We start from the raw sequence: 26,088 nt of genomic DNA, 5'->3' as shown, positions 1-26,088 counted from the left end.
CCAGCAGGACCTGGCAAGGGGAGCCAGGGACCCCTGGGGCAGGGGAGGGGTGCGGGTCCCTTTGGGGCTGCTCTTGCTGCAGGACCCCATGTCCCTGCACCCTCCCATGTGTCTCCCCCCACCCCCTCCCAGCCCCATTCCCCACCCCGGGGTTGCTGCGCGCCGGGCTACCGCTATGAAGTTTTATTGCCGACATGCAGGAGTAGTTTCGATGTAGTACAAAAATAATGTCTTTATACAAATTTTTTTCCTCTTTTTTTTTTTCTTTTCTTTTTTCTTACAACAGGCTCCTTCCCGCAGCACGGCCCCTCCGCCCGCACCCCCAGCCGCTCCTGCCCTCCCCGCACCACCCCCTCTTCCAGTTCGCTTTAATACAAGTGTGATTTACTGGTGATGACCGGTGCGCAAGAACACTGCCTATGATACAGCCTTGCAGAGTCCCCAGAATATTGCTTTAACTTTTTTTGGGGAAAAGAAAAAATAAAGAGGTGAGAGCAAGACAGGAGAAAACCAGATGGAGAGAGCAGGCCCCCAGCTGGGGCTGTGGGCCCCAGGGGTGCTCAGGGGCTGGGGGTCCCTGCTCTGCTGCTGGTGGCACAGGGGGGTGACAGGCACACAGCAGGGAGTGCCAGGACAGACCTACCATCTTTAAAATAAATAAGGCTAAGACTTCAGGCTACTGGCTCAGCTGGCTGGGGTTGGTGCAACTGTTCTAGTCCGTGTTAGTGTTCCTATTTCCCTGCCTGCCCGCTGCCAAGCGGCTCTTGCGAGTTCACAGGCAGGACATAATGCCCGATGCTGCCAAGGAGTTTCAGGTCAATCCCTATGTCCCCACAAAGACACCTGGAGGTTGGCCCAGGCTAGACGCAGTCCACTTCCCCAGCCCAGGGCAAGAGAAGGCAACACGCTACAAACATCTGCCACTCGCTCCCTACCCGCGCTCGCCAGGGTGGTAGAGCTGACCCCAAAAAGCAGGGCCAGAGCCCACAGCCAAGGCCACAGCCACCCTTCCCGTCCTTGCTCACACAGCTCCTTGTGCCCAGCGCAAGGCTGGCAGGAGAGGGCGATGCTGGAGCTGCTGCTGCGGGGCTGGGAGCAGCCAGGAGCAGGAGGCAGCCGGAGAGCCCATCTTGAGCAGGAACCCTGGCTGAGGCACTGTGAGCCCTGGGACCTCTGTGTGAGAACAGTTCATCTGGCAAGACAGGCATCCAGTTCACAAAATGAGGCTCAGAAACAATCGTTCCTGTTCTCAGCACAGGCAAATGTTCTTCTAGTGGCATTAGGTGACAAACCGGGACATCCTTCTCCCGCCTCAGCACCACAGGGACAGCAGAGGCAGCCCCAGGTTTGCGTGGCGAGGGTGGGATGGCAAGATAAGCTAGGGAACAAATACAGTAGAGACTTCAGCCAGCCCCTTCCTAATTCTAGGCAGATTATTTTGGGAAGCTTTTTCACATTATAACTCATATATTATATCTGTACCACAACTGAAGTGTGAAAATGCTAAATCAGAATTAATGCAATTTTAACTGCACCTTAGATAAGCTACTGAAAAATAAGATTAAATCATATATCCTTATGAAACTAAAAGAATCAGTGAAAGGTGGGGAAGAGGTCTGAGGCCACGCCAGGCCGAGTCCTGCAAAACCTCCGAACTGCAGACGAGAGCCGGTCTTTGCAGCGATCGCCTGCAAGGACGACTCTCACCTGAGGCAGAGGCCAGGCTCTCCCGGCAGCCCCCGGTCACACCGCGTCACCGGGCGGCTGTCCGTGCCCCTCACAAAGGCCTCGGCACGCTGCAGCCCACGCACGGCCACCAAGGGTTAGACAACACAGCCAAACCGGGCGGCACGTTAAGGGCAGAAAAAGATTTGATGCAGATGAAGGGAAGTGGGAGGTTTCAGGAAATTCTTTCTTTCAAGAAACCCCGATAAATCTAAGCTTATTCAAACCATATGGAGCGAATGCAATCAGCCGACTCTCCGTACTGCACAGCCGTGACTCTTGTGCCAGCAAACCAGCTTCACCCTTGGTAGTCTTCTCCTTTCCCACAGGCTTTGCTCGATCCAGAGAACAGCATGGTTAAAAAGACAAGAGAGGTAGATTACAGTCATGATTAAAAGCAGATTAGTCATCTAGGCTTCGATTTAAAAAACAGATTCCAGAAGATGCCAAGAGGTTGCTGCTTCCAAAACTAGCTTTTTCAAAAGTCTTCTCCCTCCAGAGTGAGTGTGAGTGCGTGTCCCTGAACAGAGCTCAGAAGAATTGCTACATTATTCTCCATCACGGGACACTGGTATTGCTGTTGAGCTGTAGTAGGCGACGTGAAAGGCAGACTGCAGGATGGTGCTTGTGCTCTCGGATGCGTGGGAAGCTACTTCCGAAGATACCTCTGGGCCAGGATAGCTGCGTCCAAAGGGTTCATGGGCTGGGCGTCGTGGCCCAGGCGTCGCACCGGGGGGATGTTCCCAAACTGCCGCTTCTGTAGGAAGCTCTTGGCCTCATGCAAGGTGTTCTTCTCCTCAGCCAAGAGCAGCTGCTGCCTCATGTAGTTCTCAAACTCGTACTGCGAGCACTCCTCCGTCACCTTCACCTGCCAGAGAACCACCCCGTCAGAGCCACAGCAGCAAGCAATGGTCCCACAACTCCTCTCTGATGGTCCTGAGCTCCCATGGCATAACTGGAGTCTTAATGCAAGAACTGAACCTGCTGCCAGCCATACGGGCAGGACTCCCCATGAATCACTAATGCCACCAGGAACAGAGGTCTGGAAACCCCAGTGGCTCTATCCTGATGCAGCTCATCCCACCCCTGCCAGATATGCAGGGGCTGCAGCTGTTTGACCCCAGTCCTCACATCCCCGAGCCCTGCGGAGGGACTTCTGATGGCAACACTGACAGCAGCGTCACAGGCAAAAGCTTCCACAAGGCTGTCCCCAGGCAGTGAGGTCACCAGCCACCACTTCCAACACAAAATGCACTGGCAAGCAAACAGGATGTTTGCTCCCATCGCAAAACTCACCAGGGAGCCTGAGCCAACGCTGCTACCTCCTCCCAGCTCTCCCAGCACATGTGAGCTCTCAGCTGTGTGCGAGGGAGAGAGGGCTGCTCGGAGAGGAGCAAGCTGCCCCTCAGCCAGCTCCGGGGCCAGCGAGCTCACTTCCAGGCAGCACCGCCAGCTGGATGTGACCCCTGGTCCCAGCAGCACTGGCCTTTCCTTCCACTGCACAGGACTGCGATGGACTCGGCCACCTCGTAGAGCACAGCTGGGTCCTCACCACCCTCCCTTCACAGCGCAGGGGCCAGAAGGGGCTCCCATCTCTCCCCATTACAGACTTGGCACAGGGGCATGGAAGAGCTGTTCCATGGAAAGAGAAGTAGGACAAACCTACCTCTTGGGGGTTTTCAGGGTTAGCCACTTGGTCATCGATGTCTGGCACCACTTGCAAAGGGCCGCTCAGCGAGGACATAGACTGCCTGGGGGGGAGAGCACAGCGTCAGGGACCCGCAGCACGGCCCCGGCTCTCCCACCCTCACCCAACACCCTGGCCAGGGCAATCCTGCCTGGCTGGCCATGGCTGGACACCGGAGCATGGCACAGCGCTGTCTGGATGCCACACCAGCTACTGCTACTACAGCAAATCCAGTTTCCCTGGTACAAAATCATGTTGAAGTCCCAAGAGCTGCCTTTTTTTTGTTCTTAAACAGGATGTGGAACTCTAACTCTTGCATAGGTAGGAGAGAAAACAGCCACAGCTCCAAAAATCACAGACTTCCCTGCTGACTCAACAGGCAGCACAAGAACTTTGCCCAGGCGTGCTGTGCGGCACAGACAGAAGGTCACAGGGCTGACAAGGGAGGGCTGCACCAAGCAAACACCGCCAGGATCCGTTTCTGCTGGAGTGTGCTACTGGAATCTCATCCCGGTTGGTTCATGCTAGTCCTGCAGCCAGATTTACCCTCAAAAGGCATCCCCCACCCTGCACGTGTAGTGTTCCCATCTGTAATGGCATCTCCTGCTCTTCCCCTCCAGAGAGCTCACGCCTGCTTTTACTTAATAGGTAATGCAGTGTTAATTACAAGCTTGCAGGAAGTGTCTGCAGTGGCTGCATCTGTTTGCAGGAATTGTCTGCGTGTGGCTGCAGCTGTTTGTACATGTAAGAGATTCCTGACCACTAGACTTTCTTTAAAAAAAATCAAATCAGGGGAGCAGGCGGTGGCCACAGCAGCAAAGGCCCTCCTGCACCCCAGTACTGTTTCGTAATGTTATTGCTTTACAAACTCCAACCTTGGTCACAACGACAAGCATTTGTACAGGCCACTCCGGCTGTATCCATCCGCAGACACCAAGGGTTGAGACACAGGATTTAAAGACTTTTTTGCAGTTCTCAGATCATCCTCTGGTGTCCTGTTTGGCAGCAGTCTGCTGGCTGCAGCTGGAATAACACAGCCTGCGGCCAGAGACGCCATGTTCCTGTCTCTCTCCTCTTGCACATACCATGATGCTATGATGGAGCTGAGAGAATCCAGCACTTCAGAAGCTGTCAGGCGCTGCTGCGGATCCAAAACCAGCAGTTTTCGGATCAAGCACACAGTGTTTTCTGAGACCCGTCCATCCCTGGGAGAGAGAACACGTGGTGAGCCCGAGTGCACGGGGTGGGCAGAGGCGGCAGCAGCAGGATGGACATGCTGGGAGCACAGGTCAGGAACTAGAGGAGCCACCATTGCTCTGAGCGAGACACCCCAGAATTAACCAGGAGGTTGATTCCCTGTCCCTGCAGCATGAGGCCTTTCTCACCTTCGCACAAGATGTCCCAGCTCCGCTACTGCTTCCTTGGTGTCTACTGAACACAGTCTTTGTTCTCATTACTGCAGTGACCCTCAGGGGCTTCGTTTGAAGCCCCTCCAGCTCTGGCTGTCCCAGTAAGGCCCAGAGCGCCGCCTGCACAGGCACTAAGAGAAGGCCTCCCCGGGACAGGCTGTACTCACTCAGGGATGGTGTACTCGGCAGCCTTGATTTTGCGGAAAAGCTCCTGAGGTATGCTGTCGTAGAAGGGGAACTGGCCATAGAGCATGGTGAAGAGCACCACACCCAATGCCCACATGTCACTGGGTTTTCCACGGTACGGCCGTCCTGCAGAGAGCAAGGAGAGACACAACATGAGCCAACAGTGTGCTCAGGCGGCCAAGAAGGCCAATGGCATCCTGGCTTGTGTCAGCAATAGTGTGGCCACCAGGAGCAGGGAGGTGATAGTGCGCCCGTGCTCGGCCCTGGGGAGGCCCCACCTCGAATGCTGGGCTCAGGATTGGGCCCCTCGGGACAAGAAGGGCCTGGAGGGGCTGGAGCGTGTCCAGAGAAGGGCAGCGGGGCTGGGGCAGGGTCTGGAGCACAAGTGTGCTGGGGGGCGGCTGAGGGAGCTGGGGGGGTTTAGCCTGGAGAAGAGGGGGCTGAGGGGAGCCCTTCTCGCTCTCTGCAGCTGCCTGAGAGGGGCTGGAGTGAGGGGGGGGCTGGTCTCTGCTCCCAAGTCACCAGGGACAGGGCGAGAGGAAACGGCTCCAAGCTGCGTCAGGGGAGGTTTAGGCTGGACATTAGGAAAAACTTCTTCACCGAAAGGGTTGTCAGGTATTGGACCAGGCTGCCCAGGGAGGTGGGGGAGTCTCCATCCCTGGAGGTATTGAAAAGTATAGACATGGTGCTTGAGGATATGGTTTAGTCGTGGACTTGGCAGTGAACTCGATCTTAAGGGTCTTTTCCAACCTTAATGATTCTATGAAAAGCAACAGGCTTTGTGACACTGCACCTCTGCACCCACCACCAGCAGTAAAGGCACTGAAGCAACCTCTGCATGTGATCCTTTTTTCTAAGCATTAATCAAAATGCTCAAGGCTTCCTACCGCAAGACACTGAGAACCTCTTTCAAAGGTGCATCCTTTGCAAATAAGCACATTGTTCATCTCCGCACAGGCATCTTCCCTTTCCCTAGGGAGCAGGGCTATCCCCGCTGAACAGCCTTGATGTGATCAGAGAGAACCACTGCATACTGAGCTGGAGCTCCCACCTCGCTGCCCTTCGCCGTCCCTGCAGACTGTCGCCACCGGGAGCCCGAGCCTTGCAGGCTCCACAGAGGCACCTTGCTGCGAGTCCAGGTCAAAGGAGACAAGAACTTAAGGGAGGCAGGAAAGAAACCCTGAGAAAAGTAAGTGCTCCTCAGGTGAAGACTGGCCCAAGATTACGCTAACAGCACCAGCTGGGCTGCACCGGCCGTTTGCATGGAAGTGCAGGCCAAGACTTTCCAGAGCTGGCTCAGACTGAGGCCACTGAGATGGGACTCTGCCTCCGGGATGGACCCAGCACATGGCCACTGAAGCCTGCTGGGAAGCTGTGGAGGGAGCAGGAAGGTGCGCCCCCATGCAGGGACATTCCCAAAAGCTGCCGCAGCCCCAGCACACCCTGGGAGCCGCTCGATGGAAATGCTGCTTTAAAGGCCCTTTGATGGCACAATAAATCAGCAAGCACCAGCATGCATGAGGGTCACAAAAATTAAACTCCAGTGCTATACCACAGCACAGAGCTGAGGGAATGACTTCCTCTGACTCACACGGTGAGTCACTGCTGCAGCATTTGTTATTTGTACTAATTATTCTTTGCTTTATATGCTCAAAAAAAGGCACCTCTCCCTCCTCCTCCAGCTTTTCCTGCGGTGACATTTCAGCAGCCATAAAATGCAAGCCATCTCTTAGCAGAAGACAGCTTCTTCTGGAGACCTAAAACAATGATTAATTCTTCAGGCGTTTTAGCTTCCTCTTGCACAGGAGCATTAGCAATACAGACAGAGGGATGCTCAGAGTCTGAAGGTGGTGGTGAAGCCTGGAATGTCCTCACGTAACTTTTCCTTCGATGCTCGGAGGAGAACTGCAGACTGAGCCATTTCGGAACAGCATTTTCAAGAGCATGGGATCAGGCTGCACAGGCACCCGTGGGAAAGGGCTATTCATACACGTCGGAGCTGGAGCGCAGCGCGATTGAACCCAAAGGTCAGCCCAGGGGGTGCTACAGAAGATGCAGACCTGTAACTAAGGCTGCTCCTTGCAGGGTCAACAGCCTCAGCTGTCAGAGAAATCAGCAAAGACAGCCTGTTCAGCGCCTCGTGCTACGTGGACAACAGACAGGCCAGTCAATCCACCAACAAGAGAGCTGTCAGAGGAAATGCGGGTGCTTGCGGGCGAGCTGTGCTGGCAGGGAGGGTAACAGGGCTGAAGTCCAGGACAGAACAGTACCCTGGACGAGCAGGAAGCAGCAGCTCCATGCAGCCTTTGCCAGACACCAGCCACTTGAGCTGCAACTGCTCCAAGCTCCTGCAGAGCAGTTGGTTCCTATCATCCATCTGGTTACAGGGGCCTCAGGATATCCTGCAGAACAGGAAAGGCCTGCAAAAAACACTTGTTCCACCTCCCCGCCTGCCTCTGCTCCCTTCCTGGCTTAGTCCAGCCCAGGAGGGAAGCAGCCTCAAACCTGCCTGGCAGATCACGTCGGAAGCGCTCTACATGTACTGCTGCTGCTGTAAACCTGACAAACTGACAGAGGGGAGGCCACTAGGTCTGGAAATATCATGACTAGCTCCCTCTGAGGGCATTTCTGAAATACAATAGCTCGGGATACCATAAACTAATAACTCGAATCTTCAGATGTGTTTTCAGTATTCTAGAGGTTATCCTCGCATAAGCAAATGCGACAGACTGGTAACGATTCTGGCTTTCACACTGGCTATACGCACAGTGTACTGCCAACTTGTCCAGGAAACAGTTGGTGCTGATGACTTACTGTCCACAGTTTTAGGCAGTTTCCCATCGTCCTAAGGCTAGTTTGGCCCTGTGGATGGATAACCCTTAGCAGGTGGGATGCATTAGGGGTGATCTTGGACTGCATCCTGCGGTTCAGCTCCACCCAAAGGGAATTTTAGCTGTGCTCACAAAGAGTACTCTGCAACATGAGCTAATGTATGACCGCAGTCTACGCAGAGAGATGCTTCAGGTGCACAGTCCCAGCTGTAAATGCACCCTTCGACACTAGTCCAGCTCACTTGGGTGAGAAGAAAGAAAAAACCAAACCCCCAAAACGATGCCTCAGTCACTACACTGACAAACAGGACCACCGCTGTCTGCCCAGCTACTGCCGGCACTAAAGCTAGTGCAGTAGCACACCTTAAAGCTCATGGAAGAGAAACCTCCTGAAGTGATGAAAGTCCATCTCTTTCTGAAAGTCCCATGCACTGGAAACAGTTAAAAGGTGGGAGGACATTAGGGAGAGCTGTTCTTTGCCAGACTTCTGCGTAAGGCCTCTGCTGGAGACAAGACACAGCCCAAACTGACTGCTCATCTAGCCTGGTGTGACCATCCCTTTAAAGTAACTCCTCTCAGTCAACCCAGAAGCCACCCAGAGGGTCGACAGTTCCCTTCTCAAAGAAAGCAGCAGCTGCAGCAACTGCTCCTCTTCCTGTATGGCCAGAATAAACTGACTTTATGGTGGGATTTGGGCCGATTGCCTCTTAGGCCTAGGGATTTACCTGCAGCTTAAGTGAAGCCTCAGGAACAAGATTCAGACATGGGAAACAGAACATCTTGTCTGCAGTCAGACTTCTTTAGGAACAGGCACGGAGTATTTAATTAGCTTTGAAGTTCAGACTAGCCTTAAGAAAAAAGTGACACTCACTCCTCCTCTTCATACCTCCACAGTTGGAAAAACAGACCAACTCTCATGACCGGACCCTAATTAAGAGGCTCTCACAGGAGACAGGTTACGTATGGGAGCAGAACTTCGTTTCTTGTCAAGAGCCACAAATAAATGAAACAAGCGTTAAGCATGGGGGCTGTGAACTCCCAAGTGAGGGCTGAAGGGGACTGCCTACCGCTAAGCACATCTGGGCTGATGTAGGCAGGGCTCCCTCGCTGGTCTTTCAGCAGGTCATCTTCACTCACAAGGTGCTTTCCGAGACAGAAGTTTGTTATGGTTATTCGATGAGTCCTGGGGAGAATCAGAAGGCATCAGTGAACAAAGACCCGCCCGAGCCAAACAGCACGAACAGAGGAAGTTAACACGCAAAGAAAGGTGTCTCTACGGGGCTTTTTGGGAAGCCTGAAGTGCTGGGAAAAGGCAAGCAGAGCTGTAAGATCAAGTCCACCCTGATGGGGAAGGCTTCCGCACCTGTCAGCGTGGCTTGCAAGACTCTTACAAGGGGAGTAAGAGAATCTCTCTTACAGCTACGGACAAAGCCTACATCCAGCCTGAGCGGCCCGCGTGAGCGCGGCTGTAAGCACAGGGTGCTCACGTAGCTCGCCCACCTGGCAGCCACGCGGCCGCCTTTTGGCCAGCCTCCCAGGAGCAGACTGACAGCACCCCGCCAGCAGCACAGCACCAGGACCTGCACTTTCATCCTTGCTGACCATTGTAGGGCATGAGCATTATGTAGTCTATTTTAACAGCTGATTCTCTGCTTCAGTTCCCAACTACCGTTTCTAAAGGCAGCTTCCAGAAAATGTTGTGTGGAGAAGATGAGGGAAAATACCCTACAGGAAGGGCTGCCCCATGCCTGCCCTCTGCACTGTTTGCTTATGTGTCACCAGCAGATGAGCTACAGGGCCTTTTATCAGATTCAGTTTAACCACTTCTGCGTTACCCAACAGTCCTACAGCAGGAGTCTGGCGGCAGATTTCCCTGATCTGCCTGTTCTTCACATGAAAGTACGCAGAACAGAGAAAGTCTAATCAACATCCAAAAAGCCTCCTCCATTGTACTTCAGAAAGGTGAGAACTGCAGATACATGCAGTTTCTGTATTAAGATACCCTTGCTTCCCTATGGTACTGCCAGCTCCAGTTAATGAATTTTTCCAGGGAAAGTGAGCTCATTACAAAATTACTACCCCATTTAGTCTTCCACGTCACTCGGATAATTTGGATTTTAATGTACAACTTAAAGGACTAATAGAAAAACACTGTCTAGAAGATTTCTGTACTCTTGAAACATATTACACAACTAGAGCTTGAGAGCATGAATTAAGGCAGTCAAAATAACCAAAAAGTATTTCCAGCAAATCTAACAGACAAGTGAAATAAAACCACGTGTGGGTTGGCAACGGAGAGTTGATTAATAAGAAAGGCAGACTTGTGTTTAAGTAGTATTAGCTTCAACTGTCAAAAGACTTTCCTGGCTGAATAACAATCTGCAGGATTTGTTAGAGATTTAAAAGACAAAGTGTTCTAAAGGACACAAAAAAGTTCAGGGTTGCTTGGTTTTATTTAGTCACTGGAATTTGACCTAATCTGTAATCATCCAACTACTGCACTGACTAACTGGAAACCTTGCGAGGCTTTAACATCCGCATCTCGCAGGGGGCAACGTCTGAGGGGTCTTCATTAGCCCAGGGCGTAGCATGCCTGGTGAGGACCTTGCAGTGACATGTAGCTACCTTCACTCCCCCGCCAACAGAAAAGACCCGGCTCTCTTGTGAGCACGGCTGGAACAGAACAAACATTTCTGATCAGCCCAAATGACTGGTCCTCTCCATGGTGATCTACTCTTACGCCTCACCCACCCTTTCATATGACTCACTGCTGTAGAGGCTACAGTTTTTCCTCACCAAAGCTGATGGTCTTGATAGTAAAAAGCAAAAACATAGCATGGAATACAAAAAAAATGATTTTGGCAAGCGTGTTCACAAAGCTTCAAATACCTCCCCTTTCCTGCCAGTGGGGGCCCTGTGAGCAGCTCTATCAGCAGGATGCTCCACTGCACGCTTTGCCCAGAAAAGAAGGGAAGCTCTGGGTGGCTCCTTTAAAGCAGCAACCTTTGTCTGCCCCTTCCTAGCAAGAAGGAGAATCAAAGAAACAAGCAGAAGAGAATTATCTTAAAGCAGCTCTATAGAAACGACTTACTAGTGGCCCTGAAAACCACCAGCTGCTCTGTGAGTGCATGTGGAGGAACCAAGAAGTTCAACCTCAGTAGGTAAGATCTGTTTTCTTTCAAATAGTATTAGGGGGGAGAAAAAAAGCTGTGAGCACAGTGAACCTGTGTGCTTTGTACAGACTCTGAAAGCCTGCAGACCTAAAGCCTTCCAGTTTTTTATTCATTCCAGAGGAAACCAGACAGTGTGAAAAGACAATGAATTCCACTCATGCTCAAAGTTAGTGCAAAATATTTAGCCAGTAATGTAATACTGAAGGACAGAGCAGAGTATCTGAACTAGCTTGCCAACTAAATAACTATCAACCTAAGCCAACTTAAAGAACTCCAAGGAGCCACCAAGCCAAGCGCACGCTGCCACCAGCTGCCTCTCACGCGTGCTGAACTCCTGCCCCACTGACACTGTTCACTCTGCTCCGGGCAGGCTGGGTCCTCCTGTGCCTGCACAGCGTCCAAGACATGTTGGACATCAGTGCATTATAAACCGAGGGTTGCATCAAACCAGCTGATGGGAACAAGGAAGCTATTTCAAACAAATACAGACTAGACAGAAGAGCTTTTGTTTAGATAAGTAAATATTTTACTGCTAGCAAAAACACAGCAGCACAACAGTCAGAGATTTAACACTGCTGTGATTACAGTACAGACTGCAGTGTTGGATTCCTTTAGCACCATGGGAAGCGAATTATGTGAACGGAACCACTTACCACATTTTATATTTTTGTTTATATGTACATATAAATAAGCATTTCTCTTGCAGGTTTCTGAATTACTGTAAGATTCAGTTTTCAGAAGTTAGAATCCAAAAAGAAGTGCTGATACAGGGTCACTAATCTTGGTGGAAGAGTGAACTATCTAGGCTGGGCTCCACTTTTGGAGATGAACTCCTACAGCTTTGAACTGGATTGGTATTTTTGCGCAGCCTGCTTCCATTTCCCTCACCCTTCTCACACGAGAGACCACTCTCAACAAGCGCTGCCTTCAATTGTGTTTCCAATCAAACCTGCTTCAGGGGAGACACATACGACAACTGCCAGAACAGCAGCTCTCCAGCAGACTTACCTTTTGTTTAGCACCATGTTTCCCAGTTTCAAGTCTCTGTGCACAATATTCTTCTGTAAAATTATATAACAGTACAACATGAGCACAAGCATATTTGTTATAGAAGTATAAATTCAATACTTGGACACAAGCACTAAGTATCTTCTGAAATCATGTCACCTTCATTCTCCAAAATAACCTAGATGAAGGTTTCAGGTCAGGCTGCCTCCTGGGTACTTTGTGCACTTCATTTTTGACTCTGGTCAGAAGGACAGAACAAGCAAATTTGCTACTTTGAATGCAAAGATAGACTTAACTGAAACTAAGAGGCCTGAAACTTGAGTGCCCATTAAGACCAACGTCAAACAGCAGCAGAAACTACTTCTGTTACAGTAATTTCTAGTTCATTGATCTCAAACTTGTAGCGTGAGGTGCTGACCTCAGAAATCAATTCTTACATTGTGATTCATTTTGCTTCAAAAGGAAATAGCTTGAAGTGTTTCCTGCATAAGATTAGCCTCTGCTCTCCAATTCAACCACCCCTTTCTGAGGTTAGGAACACTGTAGTTCACCTTATCTGCATTTAGTCCAGCTGGCCTCTCTCCACAGTCAACAAATGCCACCTTATCATCGAGAAACTTGAGGGGAGAGGAGGGAAAGGGAATGCTCTTTTATGACACAAGGTCTTAATGCAGAACACTGTTACAGGGAAACAGCTGAAACACCCATGCTCTGCAACCTTGCCACTGCCTGCACTAGGAAGTCTTAAAGCATCTATTATACTAACGTGGGAAAAGTCTTCCAGCACTGAAAGGGATAACAAAGATCTTACCTTATGTAATGCTTCTACCACTCGTACCACATCATAAAATATCACTACCGTCTCCCGCTCACTGAGTCTCTTCTCTTTAATGACATAATGCTGCAGATTGATCAGATCTGCTGTCTTGTCACTGAAATCATGAGCACAGAGACAGTCTAACACGAGACAAATGCGCTTCTTCATTTTTCTGACCATTCTATTGGCTTCCAGGTCTTCTATAATTTCACAAGCTCGGTCCTAGAGGGAGGCAAACAAATGAACAACAGTTCAGGGAAGCTATCTGGGCATACGTACTTACATACAGGGCACTAAAGGATAAATAACTACATGGTGATCTCAAAGTAAGCAAATGCAATCGTCGTGCTCAATCTTTGCTCCGAGTTGGGATTTTGAAAAGATACATGATCTCTGCTTAAAGAAGCCAGATAAAGTCTATGCTGTTTGACTATATGCATTTGTCAGCACTGATAGCATTTAGGTACACACAGACACCCTTAAACAAAACCTAGAAAACTCTACAGCGACACAGACTGTGAATAGCAGGGATCTAACACATTAATGAGAAGGGAAATCTTAAGACACAATTAGCAGCGCTGCCATAACATTACACAGGACACAGCCGAGCTGGACATTTGGCTTGTTTAACATATAGTACAGATGGCCTCAAGTGAAAAAGTCCGTTGGCAATATTTAACCAGCAAGCAGGGCAATACCAACATCCAAACCAGCAATTCCTATCAGCCCATCGCATCCACAAACAGCTCTGAAGGTGCTGACAGCAGCGCAATTCACTCACGTGAGACATTGATCAGCACAGACTAGCTTTGCTGGCTGAAAGAGTTTCTTGACAATTTGGCCCCTCTTACAAGCCATCATAAAACAGTACAGAGACTGGAAAGCACAAATTCAGTTCTAAAGGATGCTCTATGGGCACAAATTAATTTGCCAATGAAGCAGCTATTTTTCTACTTGAAGGGGATGCTACTGAGTGCCCGTCCCATCTCTGAACATTCTCACATCTCCCAAATCCCAAACTCTATTACATCCCACTTGACTCTCAAAAACTGCCACAAACGTGCTTGTTTGAAGCAGCAGCAGCGTTCCATCTCGGCAGCGTGCTGGTAATTCTTTACGCACAAGAACGGGGTCGGCATGAACTGCACATTAAACAGAAGTGGCTCAAGCTGATAGCAACTATTGGCATTTCCCCCAACCTGGACGGTGACCAGCAGTACCTGAAAGAGCCCGTGATGATGAACCACCCCTTCCTGGTTGTGGAGCAGGGAAAGGAGAGAATACTCCGTGTGCAGCAGCATCTTGCCCTGTCGTTCCTCCTGGGTTTCTATTCCTTTATCACCCCTTTCTTCTAAGGTGAGAATCTTAGGAAAAAGGAAAAGACCTTTACAGCTCCCAGAAAAACCCAGATGCCCCCAAAACCTCTCTCACATTTTAGGTATTCACATGTGTTTAGCAGCTGATGTAACTGCTCTGATGTTTGCATACTTGCCACAAGCCCGTTTGAACTAACATCTATGCAGAATGCATAGCATGAGCTTGATTAACACAGAAAAGCTGCTCAGGTGGCTTTTTGCAAATATCCAAGGTGATTTTTTTCCCCACTGGACCCACCCCCATTTCAGGCACAGCAGAGCAGATCAGAGGGCTCCAGGAGAGCAGCGCAGCAGCCACAGAGGCCTCGTCTCAGGGCTAATCTCGACACCAGATCTACGCCTGGCAGAACTGCCCCGCCAAGGGGAAGTTCCAGCAGCCATTTCTGACAGCGCACCGGTTCAGCCTGCACCACGCACTAGTGCAAGCACTTCTGTCGCGAGAGCTAAAGTTAAAGAGCACTGAAGATCTGGCAGCCCTGCAGTTTGCTTACCTTTAGCTGATAAAAGTCATCTGTCCCATCCTTTCTTGCCAAACACTGAACAATACTTGGCACAGGGGAGTTACCTAAACGTGGACCTAACAGCACAAAGCAAAAACAGACTTGTTTTCCTTTAAGCAGCAATGACTAATTCAGGGTTACATCAGTATGCAAGTGTCATGCAGTTTACATTAGTTTAAACTAAGTTCCTTTTTTTCAGGAGACTAAGTGCATTTCCACAAATTGCAATCTAAAGAAAAAAAAAGGTACTGAATTCAAACCTTTCTGGACAACGTTTCATTTGTTCGCTGGAGAAACATTTAACAACAGCCCACACAGGGCACAGCTGTTTTCAGAAATTCAAATTTCTGCATGCCTGAACCACACGGCTTTTACATTTACTAGCAACACCCATGGCAACTGCTACTACCACACCCCCGGACCTCTGCAGGGACTGCTCAGGTACACAGATTAGTCCAAATTTCAAGTTAACAGTCTCCGCTCTTCAGTTTACATCATTCAGCTTCCAATTGATTATCTATTGGTCTCCACTGTGAAGTCCATCAGGGTTTTGACAGTCTATATAACAAGTTCTGCACTAACACCTATTCTAGCAACTCTCAAAAGGCAGCAGAGTGGTCTTGCCTTGGCACACACCACTTAAAAGGACCACTAGTGCCTCATTAAGTTGCCTACATGCTGATTTGATGGCACATTCCAGGCAAGCAGGGTTGAACATCTCCCCGGAGCTCTAACCAAAAAGCCCCCTGAATGAATTTGCTTTTTAACAAAGTTTAAGAACGTAGTTTAAAAAAAAGGGGTAAAAGCAAGGCTTATATTTATCTTAAAAGCCATGCCTGCCTTGCTAGATTAGCATTACAGATCTCCTTAGCTTGAATAGCTGCAGCAGCTCCAAGGGCTGCTGCTCTGCTACAAGTGAATTGCACTCTGAGGTAAGATGCTAAATTACACATCTGCTTTGCCTCATTTCACAGCACCTTTTCTTTTCAGTTTTGCGATCAGTAGCTACCTTGAAAACTGAGGAAGAAAACCCTCCCTGCTTACCTAGTATAAAAGGGCCCGCTCTCTTGGCATTATTTCCAGAAATCCCTGTACAGAGAGCTTTTGCCTTAGTGGATGTTTCCCCAGCTCCTCTGTCTGATGCTCGCCGCTTCATCCTTGGCTCTTGAAAGAGAAAGAAGATCACATTTGATGAGCAATTGAGTTAATTTCTTATACCATCCCTTATTTCATACTGGAAGGCTTTCACCTACTGATGCACTCATGCCTCTGCCTACTTGCGTTTCTACAGAAAAGCTATGGCTCATCACTGATAGACCAGTTGTGGGTTGGAGGCTTAATGCATTTTTGAAGGTATAAATCAGCCTCATTACTCAAAGCAACATTTCCTAGAACAGTTGTTTGAGAGACATAGTGGGAACAAGTCAAAATAATTGAAGCTTGTTTTACAGCAAAAACAAGTTTGCAAATTAACATATTCCAAAAAACTCTGAAAGAAAATGCCTAAGTTATCCTTTTGTATGGGTGTCTACTTCTGATTCAGCCTGTGGGCTTCTCTGGGTTCCTTCACTGAGGACTTCGCACTGGGAACGGCAGCCAGCTCACCAAGTAACTCGGAAGGCTCCTCAAAAATAGCCAAGAACACACAAAACTAACTGACCATAGAAATGAACAATATCCTTCACCTTTCCCAGCAAGGGCATAGAAGTCCGCCACGTGTTGGCTGTTGGGAGTCGCAGTTAATTTAACAATGACTTTAAAAAAAAATTTTAGTCTTAAAAAAGTTGTTCCCCCCCACCCGCCCCGTACCATTTTAGGCTCTAACTTTTTAAATGATGTCTCCATCTATCTCCATCCGGTGCAGCTGGATTGAGCAGAACACCTGAAATCTGAGACCAACATATAAAACCCTACCACTTCTGTCTCCACGTGCAGGCGGTGATGCTTTGTTTAGAATTAACACACTATTACCTGCCTTTAATGGCAATGAAAGGAATGCCCAGTGAAAGGAGACACTGCGGTGCCAGCACACGTGCTCTCTTGCACTACCACTCCATGCAAAGAACAATTTAATCTATTAAACGCAAATCTCATGCTTTGCATCCAAGTATTTATTCAAGGTCCACACACCACTCCAATTCAGCACAGACAACTAAAAGCTTGACTAATTCCTACTTATTCAGGTGTTGCAGAGAGTCTGATTTCCAATAGGTATTTTCTGCTGCTCAGAAATCTAAAGAGCACTTGAGGCCGTATTGCAGAACCAGCACCTAAAAGGCCAAATAAATTCAGGTCTCTGCAACTAAAACACTTCTTCCCCAAAGAAAAGTCTTGTTTCAGTTTAGGAGGAAAAGCACCCTTGTGATGGCTGCCAGGCTAGCCTTCACAGGCTACGTGCTCACTGCAAGCATCAGTCAGCTCCATCAAACCGAAGCTTTGTTTCCAGTACACCTCCTCTTCACCTTTATCTCTTGGAAAATAGTTTCAAAGACTTTCACAAATATCTAGATGTTAAGTGTTTGTGCTCTAACATTTCAAAGATTTTTTTTTTTTTTTGAGGGGGTAGGGGAGAGGAGAAGCTAAGCACAGATCCGTTTGCTTACTCTGAGCAAGTCAAAACCAAGCCCTGGTAGCCTTCCCTAAGAGGTTACTACAGCAGACTGGGAAAATATTTTTGGGTTGTACTTATTGGTTTTAAAAAAGTCCCAGTATTTCACCAGGTACGAGACTGACAAATCACCATACTTTGAATGAAGTTCACCCTCTGGCAGTCCCACCCTTTCTGTGGACACAAGGGTGATCTCATTGCATTAATTCATCATTAATACCCGTCACCAAGATGAGAGACGCAAGAGAGAAGGTGAGAAGTCTTGCAGCAGACTTTGCGTCCCTGCACTACCGACTTCCGCCAGCCGTTTGCATCCCCGACAGAGAAGCGCTACCAGGCCCAGCCACTTGAACAGAACTGAGCCCCACATGCTCCTTGTTCTGTTCATTCCGCATCCCTGACCTAATATTTGATTGTGTATAAAATTCTCCGCTCCTTGCAACATCATCATCCCTGCTGGAAACGTATGAGTAAGATTTCCACTGGAGAAACCCCACTGCACAGAAACTCTGAGATAATGACCGTTGTGCAATCCGAGCTGGATAGGAATCACTGGTGCAAACGGCGTTATCGTAAACAAAATAATCTGAGGACTCACGTAGTTCAGCATCAACTGTATCTTTATTCTTCTTCCAAACTAGGTTTTCCAACGTCTCAGGAGACAGGAGTCATCACCTTGGAGAAGGCTGGATGGTCGAAAGGTCGAGGACTCTGTAATGCGAAACGAGATACACTTGATGCTGTGGTTCTGGATTATTCTTGATTACGATAACGTGGTATGCACCAAAACTTCTGCAGCTTGAAACATCTCTGTATATTTCAGCTTAGAAAGCACCTGAAGGTCCTGATCTCGGGTGAGAGAATAAAAGGGCTCTTGAAGTTCAGTCCCGAAAGAGTCACAGATACCTGGCCCTGCACAGCAAGACAAACAGAAGCGTCAACGATCTCAAAAGGCATTTTGTGATGTGAGACAGACCTTCAGAGCAGAAACGAACACGTTCTCCATTTTAACCTCCACCACATGGTACTGGCTTGCCTGTTTTTAACAGTATTTGAAATACACCCAAGTTAGCAAGAGCACCACAACAGAATCTTCACCACTGGAAGTAATTTTTAATCACGGTAAGCGTTAACGCTTAAAGTTTGGACAATTTCTGCAAAAGGCAAAGAAGAATACATTGAAATCTATTCTTATCAAATCCCCACTGCAATTTAACTCCTCGTTACAATTTATATTCAGCCTCTTAAATAAAATAATCAAACTAATTCAACTGAAATTCAGTACTGCTTAATAGTTCATCTGGTCCCATTTAAAAGGGGAAATTCAGGATTTAAATCAGACACTCCAGAATGGAATCTATACCTCCTCTACCAAATGCTTGAAGTTCCACCCTCAGATACTGCACGTGTTACACATTTGTTAATCCAACCTGGTTTACTTTACCAGTATCCAGGTAGATCAACTTATAAATGCAAAAGGAACATTTGGGATGCAGGAGCCAAACTCCCAACACCACCCAAATCACAACGCAGTATTATCACCTGGTCCTGCGGGATCTGCAAAGACCACTAAAGATCTTTCTGAATTAAAGTCCTGAAGCCTCGCATACTTTGATAAACAGTGTTCAGAGGCTGCTCGAGGCAGCAGGACCCTGCAGCAGGTCAGGCGGACCCGCGCTGACGCCGCACCAGCTAGCCAGCGCTTTCGGTATGAGTCGTCTCGGCGCTCAGAGCGAGCGGAGGTGCCCCAGCCCTACCGCTGCTTAAAGGACATCCACCAACTTAAATATCACAGCTCCTGCACAGAATACTTGGTAAGAGCAACTGAGAAAAACACCAACATAACTGGGTACTCAAGTATAAAAGACAACCTTGTGCCACTCACGGCACTGTCTACCCAATCTCCCCGCTCAGGTCCTGCGGCTTGGGCTGCACCACGAGGGGGGATGAGCCCACCAGAAATCTCAGGGGGCCTCAGCAGCACCCAGAGGGTTTGCACGTGAGCACTTCAGGTTCCTCTGAGACTGGAATGAAGGTTGGTCGGATGGAAGGAAGGTCCCAGAGCAAAAGGAAGAAAACCAGGGGCAGCTGCTGTGAAAAAGCAGGAAGATTGTTCCCATTTCTGCACATTGTGTAACCCCGATTAGAGCAAGGAAATTGGTCAAAAGGGCACGGGCTTCCTTGTGTAAGTCTCCCAGAGAACGAGCGGCCATCCACTAGGCTATACCATTTTTAGCCCTATTTTGAGACAGGGTTTAACAAAGATCTCTAAACATGAGCAGCCATACAGGAGGCTCCCCCCTCCCTGCCGAGCCGGCGGGTGTTTTCTACCTGCGAATTCATTCCACCTTGGCTAGAGCTGGGCTGATACAAGGCTCTGATTTCAAGGGGCTTCACTACTACAGATACTCGCAACATGAAGCTGGTATTGCTCAGGCACCAACAGCCGAACTGTATCCTGGAAGAGCAAGCTTTAAATAAGTTTTAGACAAAAGCTGTAATAAACTGGATGGCTTAAAACGACTCTGCAGCTGTAAGCGGAAACCTGAGGCCACAGCAGCCCTTAGCACTCAGACCTGGAGCGGGACCCGGTGCGAGATGGGGGTCCCGTCCCGCGAGCAGCATCTGCTGAAGGCACCTGCCACCCCGCTCGCGGGCCCTGGAGCACCCCTGGCCTCGCCACGGGCACGGCCAGCCCCCGGAGCCCTGCCAGCCCCGCACAGCCCAGCTGGGGGGACGTCAGCAGCATCTCTGCTCCTCCACCTAACGCGTTCAAACAGCAAATGAGCTGCTGCTTTGTGCCCTGCTGCTAGTGCCACCAGAGCAGCCGAGCCTTCCCAGGACAGCTTGCTCAGAGCACGCAGTGGGGATTACTGCATTGGACAAGGATTTCCTTCTCATGCACGATGAGCAGTAAGTGGAGTCTCTCACACACAAACTGGTTACACCGCAGCAGAGATGAGATCTAAAATAGCCCAAAGTTGAGAATTTAGAACATTTCCATGAGAGGTGGCAAGCCTTGCAAGGGCAAAGAGCACCCCCAGCCCCTGCAGCAACGCCTCCGTATACAGGCAGCCCCAGACAGCTGGGACTTTCCAATTCTTAAGACTGAAAAAAAAAATCATTTTAACATCAGCAGGATCAGTCTCAAGAGACAGCATCCAACATTTCTGCAAAGAACCAGAACAAAACCACTTATCCCTTAAAGCGCTCCATCCCAGGGACAGGACCATTAGATACTGATGCAGTGGGTTCACTGCCCCCTCCCCCAGAAACCAAACTGTACAAACTGAATCGAACCACCCCCGCTCCCTGTCCCACCATCTGTAACAGAACGGTCTCTCTCCCACAGAAAATGAAGTTACAAGTCTAGCACAAAAATTCATTACTTAATTTTAATGTGATGCATGCAATATATCAAACGTCTTACTGGAGAAGTGTCTAAAGCTTCTTACTGTGCTAGCTATGACTTCAATAGAACTATTAATCAAATAGTTTGGAGACCTAGATGTAACGTCTTTTAATTACGTAGCTTAAGGAAATTGTCTAATTCCCAAATTACTGCATGATGTTCCAGTGCCCAGCATAACAACAAAGGCAAACAAGCAGAGGAAACTGACCTTTTCATCTCAGATTAAAGAACAAGCAGGTCCTGCAGGCCAGCAGCCACAGATAATAGCTGGAGCAGGAAAAAAAAAAGTACCTTTGGGGCGTTAACAGGATTACTCAGCAGCACAGAAACTAGTTAAGACACTGGAGCAGCTGATACAACCTCCACAACACTTTCTGTTGTTTTATCTTGCAACAAGGAGGCAAAACAAGTTAGTTGGTATTTACACTTTCAGTGTGACGACTGGCAACCCTGAAGGTGTCCTACCCCGCTGCTACAAGCGAGCTGATCTCTGCAAGCCAGGCAATGGGATGAGCTGGCAGCTGGGAACCACCAGCAGATGACTGAGCCCACCAGCACCTGCTGGAAGTTCAGGGCTACAGAAGACAAGCTCCTCCAGCGAGGAGCTCCCACCATTAAAAGAAACTGGGCCTCTGGAAGCCCAGTGCCACAGGGGCAGCTCCCAGGCTACCAAAGGAGCTGAGCTGCGGCTGCTTCTGCTCGCCCTGGCATCAGCACCCCGGCACCCGAGACCTGCCCGTCGCTCCTGACCTGGAAACGCTGCAGGTGGAAACAAGACAGGGCTGCGCGGGAGTCGCAGGCAGGGCTGCCGGCTCGGGCGTGCGCACAGGACAAATGAATCACCGCTCCCCGCGGGCTCCGTCACCGGGCTCGAAACCGCCGCGGCGGAGAGGCGGCGCTGCAGCTGGGCCCGCCGGGTGCTCAGCCGCCCCGGGAAGCGTGGTATTGCTCTGTGCTCGTGAATTATCCCTCTCCCACCCCAGACGGGGGAAGACCTGCCACGCAACGCAGCAGTGTTTCTGCCCAGCTTTCTCTTCTGGGAGCCCAACGCTGCAGCGTTTGGGATGAAGCTGGAGACCCGGTCCAAAGGGTTTTGTCCTGTTCATCTTGTCCGCTCTTCTCTCAGCCAGCACAGGCCCCAGCTTTTGCAAAAATGAAGCTAAAAAACATTCATTCAAATGAGCAGTACCAGGGTGTACTTCTTACCACCTAAATAACCTAAACAGTATTTATCAGTGATGATTAATCAAAGTTCACATTTAAGGCTGGCTCATGGCAAATTCCAGCTCACAAAAAGCTATGTTGGACCTGACCTAAAAACCGGCGTGAACACTAACACTAAATGAGTAAAACCAAGTATGGTCCAGCTTCCCAGCACAGGAACAAGCAGGTCGGTATCGCTGCGAAAAGCAGCAGTCCCAGAGCGTTGCCACACACCTTCCCCAGGCAAACCCGGCTAGGGACAGCTCAGACCCGAGTCATCAGCGCTCCCAGGTACAGAGGCTCGATTCCCATTGGAAAAGCTTCCCTGAGAACAGGCGGAGTTTGGATCAGCCAGGCCTGCGGAGGAGTCACTGGCTGGGGGATTACAGGGAACGTTTGCCGGGCAGATCCCAAGCAAAGCAGGCGTGCAGGAAGGAGATGCTGCTGCAGCCAGGCGCAGCTGGGGTGGGCTCTCCTCACACTGCAAAGGCACTGTGGTAGATTCACTCTACAGGAACATTAACTTTACCAAAGGCTTTGGAAGTTTAACCGTTCTGTAAGAGAAGTAATAACAATAAAAAAAAAAAGCCATCAGATGACTCAGAGCCACCAGCGCAACCCATGTACCGCTGTGCGAGCCCTTCTGGGAAGGAAAGCCTTCTCCAGAAACAGAGGAGCCCTGACTCAGATTTCTTGGAAATGTGCGGAGACTCATTCAAGCTTCTTCCCTAAGCAAGAAGTTCGCTCAAAACCAGACGCAGAGTTTCTCTGACCAAAGGAAAAGGAAGAATCCCGAGGCGCTGGTGGCAGCACAAGGGACTGGGGCACCCCCGTGCTCTTGGAAGGCACCTCGCCCAGTTGAGCGAACCGTGCTTTGCAAGCTGGGAGACACGAACACCTCTGGCAGCCCCTGCTGGACTGACCCACCAGAAAACCTCCTTCCTCAGCCCAGCTTCCTGACTAAGTTAATCCAGGTATGGGAGCAAGGCACAGCTACCACCTGAGAGGCCATAGTGCTAACCAGGACCCCAGTACACCTCGCCCACATCCCACATCTAGCTGTGGCTAATCTCCAACTTCTCAGGGACAAAAAAGGCTTCCACAGTCCAAGTCATGCATCAGGGAAAGCAAATTCCTTCCCAGCCCCCCCAGGCAGCCGGGGAAACTATGAAGCACAGGATTCCAGCAACGTAATTACAGTGCAAGCAAGCAACAAGCTGGGCTTTCTTTAAACCCTTCTGATGCATCAACATATGAGATAGCCTAGGACTCATCTCTGGGAGTTCCCTGTTCAGTTACACAAACACCAACTTCAGTTTAACCCCTTCATGCTGAAGCACAGGCCACGTCCACCAGGAAAACCCCCTCCAGCCCAACACCCCTCACAGCAGGGGCGCCTACAGCAGGGCACAGCGCGGGGGAAGAGCCTGGAAAGCCAACTGCAGCACCCGAGACTGCATCGCCCTCCCAGCACAGAGCCCAGGGCATGAGCTCCCGACCTTGGGCTGCTCCTGTGAAGTCAGGCAGTCGATACCTTTAAAATGACCACCAGGTGAGATGCGCACCGTATGACGAGACTATTCTCTGTTTATAGTTTATGTTACTATGTACACTTAATATTCCACAAATCCACGGCAGCAGGACCTTCCTCATGTACACAATATTATCGCGTGACTCACACACGTGCTGACACTTTCTTTACAGCGAGGTGCGGTTGCTGTTTCTAATGATAATCTACTCATCTAGCCCTAACGAGATAGAAAGAAATACATTTAAGTTATCTACATGCACTGCCATGCTAACATTACTATCATTTGTCGCATGAAAGCACACTGACAGACACTAAGCTTGCAAATGCGTACCCAGCTAACAGAAAAAAAAAAAAAGCCTTTTACATAGAAAATTAAAATGGACACGAAGCCTCCTCTGGTCTAGCAAGAGCTCCCAGCTGGAGAGCTCCCAGGCACGAGTGAGGCGCATGCTGTACTAGCCCAGCGCACCGCTGAGTCTCTGCAGGCAAATAACACATCCCTTATTTCGGCTAAGCACAGTGGGCAGTTCAGGCAAAATCAATAGGGTTGTCCTTAATCAAACAGCAGCTAAGTGCCTCGACGGCTTCCCTCGGTGTGTTTTCAAAAGGATATGATTCTGTAATATCCTGAGGATAAAACGCAGCTGAACATGAGGGTGCTTTTAAGTAATGCGATTATGTGACCAAACCATCAGCGCAGATGCCACAGAGAAACAATAAAAGGATGTAGCACAAACACTCCAGCCTCAGGAAAACACATCCTGCACCCAAACCGCTACCGGCCCAGGGCTGTTTGCCAGCAGGTGAACCTTACCCTGCCCTGTCCCTCAAGCTGCAGCGGCCTGGGCTGCGGGCACCCTGCGAAGCCGACCGCCCTCCACCTACGCCCAACTCGAGCCCCCTCTGCCACGAAGGGAGCCTGTTCTCCCTCACCAGGCTGGCAGCTGAGGCTGTGGCGGGGCTGGGAGGGGACCTTTTCAGCTCACCCCCACCACACCGGGCACCAGCCTCTGCTCCTTGTCCCACCGGAGACGGGATCACAGCCCATGCCGTGGGCTCCCTCCAACAGCAGTGCAACACCCTGAACGCTCTCACGTGTTGCGGCACGAAACACTCTTCATGTACTGAAGCTCCCAAAGGCTGGAGCCGAAGCCGACAGGTAACAGAGGCAGGGACTGAGCGCAGGAAATCCCAAGGCGTGCCTCCTTATCTTCGTCAGGCGAGCTCGCACCGGGAGGACGGGACAGGCTGCCGCAGCTGGCTCCGGCTGTGACACTTTATGGTCTTACTCATTCCTCCTCGGAGGTACAACCTTCAGCTACTCGATGCCGAGACACACGAGACTCCTCCTCACAACACAGTCCGAAACTACTAAATCAAGAAACTCCTGCCCGGACTGAAAGCGAAATTACCCGCAAACAAGCTGTTCGCCCCGCCAGGGCGCTGCGAGAACGGCCACGCTGTCAACAAAGCCCGACCCTCCCCCGGCACCGTTACGGGGACGGGAATTACAAAGTAGTTTTACCGAGCGACGTTTTCACACCCGGCCGCGCCCGCCCGATGCACAACCCACCCCGTCCTGGCGAGCGGCCGGTGAACCGGCAGCACACGGACCGGCCGGGCCGCCCCCCGGGAAGGGCTCCCCAAGGCCGGCGCACACGCGTGGGGAGCGGCGCGGCGGCACCGGCAGGCCCGAGAGCGCCCGGACACCACAGTAGGGACCCGGACCCGCTACCGCCCGGAGGCCCCGCGGGACGGCCTGGAACCCGCCGGCCCGGCACCACGCAGCGAAGCTCTCGCCGGGCCCCGCCGCACAACGAACACGAACGAAGCGGCTCCGCGCGGCCCCCGCACAGGGACGGGGCTCTCCCGGGCGCGGCGTACCGGGCCGCCCACCCCCGACCTGTCCCGTCCTCGCTCACCCATGGCCCCGGGGCCGGCGCGGCCGCCGGCGCCTCCCGCAGCCCCACGACCGGCCGCGGCCTCCGCTCCGCTCCGCGGCGGCGGCCGCCTGACAACGGAAGTGACGCACGCGCTGCCACCGCCCCCCGCCACCGCCGCCAGCCCGCCTCCTGGCGGCCGCCGCGGAGATGGCGGCGAGAAAGGGGCGGCGCTGATTGGCCAGCCGAGCCAGCGCCGGCTGCGATTGGGGGAGACGCCAGGGGCTGAGGGGATATTTGCGGCAGACTGATTGGTTGAGGCACAGAGACTAGCGGAGGGCAAGAAGCGAAGGCTGATTGGCTGGGACGGGATGACTCCCTTCGCAGATTGGCTCCCGCTCCGGCCTGCGCTAGACGCTAAGAGGGGTTGGTGGGCTCGCGGGAGATTCGAACGCGCCGTGATTGGAGGAGAGGAGGGTGTTTTCCCCGCAGGCCCCGCCCCCAGCAGCCGGGCCCCGCCCGGGGCACCGCGACCGCACCGGGAACGCTTGCGGGACCGGGGCGCGCTGTCCCCCCGCCCCGGGCCGGGCACATCGCTCTCCGCCACCCGCGCCGCGGGGGCCCTCGCCCGCCCCGGGCTTCCCGTCCCGAGCGGGGAGCGGGGTCGCGGCATCTCTGCAAAGCCCACGCAAGCAGCGCCGGGAGCCGCCGCCGGCCCGCCCCGCCGCGGGAGGGACGCGCG

General features: G+C 51.0%; 1 protein-coding gene across 2 annotated transcripts; it reads right to left on the bottom strand.

Annotated features, from left to right (window-relative positions):
• Positions 1–168: 168 nt before the first annotated feature.
• Positions 169–25,524, bottom strand: STK40 (serine/threonine kinase 40). 2 transcript variants are annotated; one of them, XM_064471554.1, is made up of 12 exons: positions 25,389–25,524; positions 17,919–18,031; positions 15,757–15,876; positions 14,704–14,789; positions 14,057–14,200; positions 12,831–13,058; positions 12,020–12,072; positions 8,906–9,021; positions 4,989–5,133; positions 4,498–4,617; positions 3,392–3,476; positions 169–2,593 (listed from the first exon to the last, which is right to left on the bottom strand). In XM_064471554.1, exons 3-12 carry the CDS (start codon positions 15,866–15,868, stop codon positions 2,375–2,377), a joined length of 1,308 nt encoding a protein of 435 aa, XP_064327624.1. In that variant the 5' UTR covers positions 15,869–15,876; positions 17,919–18,031; positions 25,389–25,524; the 3' UTR covers positions 169–2,374. The 2 variants fall into 2 exon arrangements, with proteins under 2 accessions (XP_064327624.1, XP_064327623.1); XM_064471553.1 differs by lacking the exon at positions 17,919–18,031 and having other exon boundaries at positions 25,389–25,496.
• Positions 25,525–26,088: the final 564 nt, after the last annotated feature.

The sequence above is a fragment of the Phalacrocorax carbo genome, chromosome 22 (assembly GCF_963921805.1).
Source record: "Phalacrocorax carbo chromosome 22, bPhaCar2.1, whole genome shotgun sequence".
Taxonomy (NCBI): Eukaryota; Metazoa; Chordata; class Aves; order Suliformes; family Phalacrocoracidae; genus Phalacrocorax; species Phalacrocorax carbo.
The sequence above is the reverse complement of the archived record's forward strand: the minus strand, read 5'-3'. Positions and strand labels throughout refer to the sequence as shown.